The sequence below is a fragment of the Branchiostoma belcheri genome, unplaced genomic scaffold, assembly GCF_001625305.1.
Source record: "Branchiostoma belcheri isolate BF01 breed outbred unplaced genomic scaffold, Haploidv18h27 scaffold56, whole genome shotgun sequence".
Lineage (NCBI taxonomy): Eukaryota > Metazoa > Chordata > Leptocardii > Amphioxiformes > Branchiostomatidae > Branchiostoma > Branchiostoma belcheri.
Genome location: NW_017804198.1, coordinates 982468 through 988313, shown reverse-complemented (window position 1 = coordinate 988313; position 5846 = coordinate 982468). Strand labels below are relative to the sequence as shown.

Genomic DNA, 5846 nt, shown 5'->3' with positions numbered 1-5846 from the left:
CATGAAATAAAAAAGTTTTGCTGCAGTATCAAGGAAGGCCACCAAATCCATATACTAAAGTACTAAGTATATGGTGACCAGCCCCTCTAGGACTATCCTGCTACATAACCGAACACCACAGGGTGTCCGCTACAGCACCAGTTACCATGGTGACAGACGTCTGGTCCAGTTCATTGACCTTTTGTGTTTGGAGAGAAGAAGAAATTTCATTTATTTCCAGAGAGAAACCACTAGGAAAGTTTGTTCATTTTTGTATCACTCTCATTACTAGACTATGCGTTACTAAGGAATTGAAACCATAAATTGTAGGAAAAACTATACATTGTACAAAAGGCAAATAATATCAAATCAAAAATAAACAATAACAAATCTTGTTATTTTACTAACAATAGCAATGTTAGCCTACTACTTAAAATATATTTTTTCTTGACCAAAACAAAGTATTCAAATCAGCAAGCGGTCCTGTATAATATATACACATCAATTTCTTAATGTACAATTAGGAATGCAAAAATGTGATTTTAAAAGTCTTTTTGTGTGCAAATATTAGAAATACAACAAATTAATGATACATAAACACCAAAATTAAACACAACACTTCATTCTGCTTTAAAGTTCATCAAATCATACATATTGAAATAACAACATTGTGATAACTAGATGGAATCAGTGTAGTAGGATGGAATCTATACCCTCTGACCCATGGTCAAAATATACCCTGGGGCAGATTTTGGCCAGGGGTACCTTCTGACCTGTTACACCTGTATGAAATCTCTGGAAGGTACAGAAAGGTAACATTATGTTTCTGTTTTACACCTGTCTGACAAAATTTGTGTCCATTTCAAACACAATAGAGTTAAAACATCCCTAGTTTAGAACATATCAAATAATAATATTGTTTATTCTTTTCCTACATTTAAATTGCCCTCCCAGATCAAATAATTTCCTGACACACAAATTTTGGCACCGTAACTTCAGTTAAAGGTCATTCTATCACATACAGTTTACAAAATGACGTATCTTCTAATGAAATTCCTTGCCCAGATTTTTGAATACCGGTAAGAAGAATACACATATACAAAATATTGCCCAATTTTGTTAGAAATTAAACAATGTCATGGAGCTTACAATAACCATTATTATTGGTTGTTTGCCAAAATTTGGGAGTAGCAGTAATATGTTGGAACTTGCCCTGGTTGGCGACCTTTGACCTAGTGGGCCAGTGAGAGTGGTCCTGCGTTGACACCTGACACTAGGGATGAAAGGGTGAGTCCATTTTCACCACAGGGGGACCTGGCCTCCAGCTATGTTGACCTCCACCTCCCACCCCCATCCAGCTGTCAATGGAATGTCTGACTTATATACAGGACAAGCTCCGGACTGGACCATTCAGAAACTATGGGGAGGTACGCTAAGGTGTGATCATACCAGAATTTGATTTCAAAACAGATATGTGCATCAGTACAAATTTTTCTTCGAAATTGTTACTTTAAGAAATCAGATGTACTGAAAGTGTACTAAAATTGAAATTCAAAATGGAACAACTTTACTGGTAAGAATTTTGAGTCAGTGCAAGAAAAGCAAAGCAAAGCAACATGTGTTTCTGACAGATAATTAAAGAAGTTGGCATTCACCCATCAAAATATTACAAAAACATGGAGTCCTTTCTTCAATGTTTTCTTTATCAAAAAGTAATTTGGAAGAAAGACTAAGTTGTTATGGATTGGTGGGAGGTACTTTACAACAAGTTTACAGTCACAAAACCATAGCAAAAAATTTCATTGGAAATTTTGTTAGCTTTGACAGTACAGTATCTCTGGTCCCAATATTACAAAAGATTACAAACTAGCTATCTCTGTACAGGAGTTGAGTGCTGGGTTCAGTATCTGGACTTGGCATCAAGTTCTTCCTGTAGAATGATGGCCCTCTGTTGAACGGAGTTTACCTAAGAACAAACAAACAAACAAGAGGTAAACAACAGCCTTCATGTTGGCAGACCGTACTGCACCTGCATGAAACACAGATGTTTCACAGTTTCCAATAGATGTTTCGTCAGCATTGCATCAGAATTTTGCCCATTTCAGATGATATCTTTTCTGACACAACATCTAAAAACTATAATACAATGTAGATGGGACATCATCCATGAATACAAACTTAAACGAGTTGTTCTGCCGATGTGATGCACAATACATTACAGGTTTTACACATGTGTAGTACGTTCTGCCAAAGTGCAGCCTTATGTCAGCTCCAACAGGTGGGAGCTTCTTTCTTCTAAGGCCATACCATCTTAATTTCTTGGTTGTCGAAATTGGCCACTTCATGTTTTTCTGATTTTCAGGAAAAAAAAAACATGTGCCAGCTTATGGCACCAAAGCACGAACGAATACTCTAAAAGGTCCGGACCCATTTGAATAAACCAGTTAGCAGCACTTGAACCTCAGTTACACTATGAACAGAGCTTAAGAGGAAACTCGGTAATACCAGGAATTCATAACACAGCTTCATTTAAATTGTGAAAAGGATGATTTTAGGCCACACCAATTTAATGTGTTGGTTCTCGGATTCGCCTCTTCACTTGTTTCTGATTTGAAAAAAAAAAAGATTCTAGTTCTGAATCAACTCAAATATGACATATTTTACCCCCAACATTTGAGGAAAGTCCTTTTCTTCCTACTTGTTACAGTTTTTCCATCTACCAATGCAGTGGTTTTTGATTAAAAGTTCAAAATTCATTGTTTGAATATTAACCCAGCCTTTTGTGTTGACTTCATGACTCCTATGATCATAGCATTTGGGGCTATAATAGGATACCTAGACCTGTTTTTATTTTCCGCCCTGTCGCTTCATATTTTTTCTGCAAAAATCTGAGAAGCAACAAATTAAATTGGTATGGCCTACAGGTGGAAAGACAGAGTGTATAAGCATGTGTACCTGTGCCTTGAGAGATGCGATGGTGTCCTCTAGTTCCTGTCGGAGTGAGGCAGGCATCAGTCCTCTCATCCTGTCCTCATACTGCTGCTGCAGGTGGGTCAGCTGGGGAGGGGAGGGGAGGGGGGCACACACTCAGTCACTTAGCAAAAGGACTTTCAAATTTTAAAAGCACTGTCAAACTTGCCTGACCCCTTGTATAACCAAACCAGATGGCCATGATGGCCGCTTTTTCTCGGTCCCAATTCCCCCCCCCCCAAACGACTTTTATATAAAGGACATGCCTATTATATATATAAAGCCGACCACTTGTCGAAGGAGACCACAAGGAGGAGACCACCAGGCACCGCACATGGCCTCATCTCTGCCTATGATCAAGGAGGTTATGATGACCATGTCTTTGTCAAGTGTGAGGTGGAAAACGTGTTTGAATTTGATAACTGCTAGTGAGAAATCTTGATGGACTCGGCCAGTTTTCCAATGATTTTGACAGCTTGCCAGTCTTTGCATAATGTAAGATGGCAGTCAGTTGCTGCGATTTTCTCGTTCTCTGTCCTATCTTGTCCCCATGCTACTTGCATAAGAAGACCACTTGTCTAAGAAGACCACTTTTCCTCAGTCACCTGGGTCTTACTAGACAAGTTTGACTGTATTCTTGAAATTATACTTCAGGTCTGTCCCCACAAAATTATATGAGTTTGTCGTCCAATCTTTCTGTACGGTTATGGTATTTACCTTCTCTTGTTGGTCGATCTCTTGCTGCTGTAGCCTCTTCTCCAGGCTCCGTGCGTGGCTCTTGTGTGTGTCCACGTCCTGCTGCAGGCTTCTCAGGGCCGCGCTGTGCTGCCGTTTTAACGTCTGGACCTCCTCTCCCTGTCTGGTCTGGGAGTCTTGTAGCCTGGTCAGGGAACGTAGAATTAGTTGTGAAACATGTATTATGTTACAAAGTCATCATCAGAAAGTGATGGACTACCAGAGACATGTACAATGTTATGTAACAAGTTTAAACTGCAATTTTCAACAGAAGAAATTGGACTTTTTATTTACTCTAAGGCCACACCAAGTAAATTTTATGGATGACGTCCACGCGCGCATTGATTTTGGCCTGTTCCTAGAAAAACAACAAGAAATTCCGCTTCCTGTAACTATGACCAAAGAGTCACGACAGTGCCTCAAATCGTTAGATTGACGTGAAACCCGTAACGCGAGATGGGTAAAGAGCACATGCTTTGTTTCTGCAGGCCTGCAAAAATGTGATGAAAGAAACAGGACAGGACGATAACTGCTGTTCCACCTGATTTATTGCTGTTTTGATGATGAATAAAAGACTTCTTGCTTGTTACACTGTGTCACCTCATTCAATTTGTGTCCTAACATTTGTCGTCTCTTAGTATATTTCTAATCTAGGCATCTTGTTTTTTAGGGCCCTTCTTGTTTTTTTCGCCCTCTCGCATTAGATATAGGGTCTCCAAAGGACGTCATCCAAAAAATTTACTTGGTGTGGCCTAATCTTTGTCAAGGAATGATTTTGATGTAAAGTCCAATTTCTTGTATTGGAAATTGCTGTTAAAACTTGCTTCGTAATGACTTCTACCAACACAACTGAACTTTTTGAGGTCTCAAAGACTTGAGTTGTAAAGTTGGTTGAGTTCAATTTCTTGCATTGTTGACCGGTAACCTTGCTTCGTACTTCCACCAACACATCTGACCATCTTGTCCCATCAAGACCTACCCACCTTCCAAGTTTAATGGCAATCCATCCATAGCTTCTTGAGTTATGGTAGGTCTTGATCACGAGATATCGAAACCGGAAGTTCAGCTGCAGTATTATAACAAGGCCCAAAATCTAACCATTTGGAGTTCTCACCAAGACCTACCCACCTACCAAATATCAAGTCCATCCACTGAAGCCTTCTCAAGTTATTGTGTTTTACACAATTACAGATGGACGGACGGACAGACACACAAACGCCTCTGAAAACATAACCTTCTTGGCAAAGGTAACAACAATAATACCTATCGTCTGCATCAGTGAGCTGCCTGCCGCTGTCCTCCCAGACCAATAACATAACCTTCTGTCGAAAGTAACAACAATCATACCTCCTGTCAGTGTCAGTGAGCTGCCTGCCGCTGTCCTCTCTGACCAAAAACATAACCTTCTGTCGAAGGTAACATTACCCGTAGATACCTCCAGTCTGCATCAGTGAGCTGTCTACCGCTGTCCTCCCTGACCAAAAACATAACCTTCTGTCGAAGGTAACAACCCTACATACCTCCTGTCAGCATCAGTGATCTGCCTGCCACTGTCCTCCCTGACATGTTGTATAGTGTCCTGTAGTTCTGAGATAGTCTCAGACTGTTTAGTGAGGCGCTGGGTGTACTCCTTCTCTATCTGCTTGAGTCGGGAGTTAGTTTTCTCCAGAGACTCCTCCATCTCTGTGGCATGTTCCCTCTGTAGTTGCAGCTTCTGCTGCTCCAGTTCTGACCTGAACTTGTTCACTGTAGCTTCCAGCTCCCTGGGGAAAACAGACACACTCAGATTCAGTTAATATATATATAGTATAGCGTAGCTTAGGCCACACCAATTAAATTTCTTGGTTAAGGGCGGGCGAAAAAATAAAAGAATAAAAACAGGCATAGGCATCCTATTATGGCCCAAAATGGTACGATAGGAGCCATGAAGTCAACACACCAGGCTGGTTCAAAATTTAAACATTGAATTTTGAACTTTTAATGATACCATTTCATTGAAAGATGGAATAACTGTAACAACTAGCAAGAAAAGGACTGTTTTCAACTGTTCACGGGCAAAATATGAGCATTTTTTTTCTGAATTTTTTTTGCAAATTAGAAAAAAATGAAGCGGGCCAATCCGTTAAGGGACTGTACGATATTTACCGGGGAGGGGGGGCCGG

The 5846-nt window shown here is 40.2% G+C and overlaps 1 protein-coding gene across 3 annotated transcripts in view; it reads right to left on the bottom strand.

The window, feature by feature from the left end:
- Nucleotides 1-215: 215 nt before the first annotated feature.
- Nucleotides 216-5846, bottom strand: part of LOC109481532 (centrosomal protein of 112 kDa-like) — a 27846-nt gene continuing 22215 nt past the window's right edge. For all 3 annotated transcript variants that reach the window (XM_019784109.1, XM_019784111.1, XM_019784110.1), the window contains 4 exons: nucleotides 5205-5447; nucleotides 3667-3829; nucleotides 2935-3036; nucleotides 216-1945 (listed from right to left, as the gene is read on the bottom strand). In XM_019784109.1, the coding sequence (XP_019639668.1) occupies nucleotides 1880-1945; nucleotides 2935-3036; nucleotides 3667-3829; nucleotides 5205-5447 (574 nt within the window). In that variant the 3' untranslated portion in view covers nucleotides 216-1879. The remainder of the gene's footprint in view (nucleotides 1946-2934; nucleotides 3037-3666; nucleotides 3830-5204; nucleotides 5448-5846) is intronic.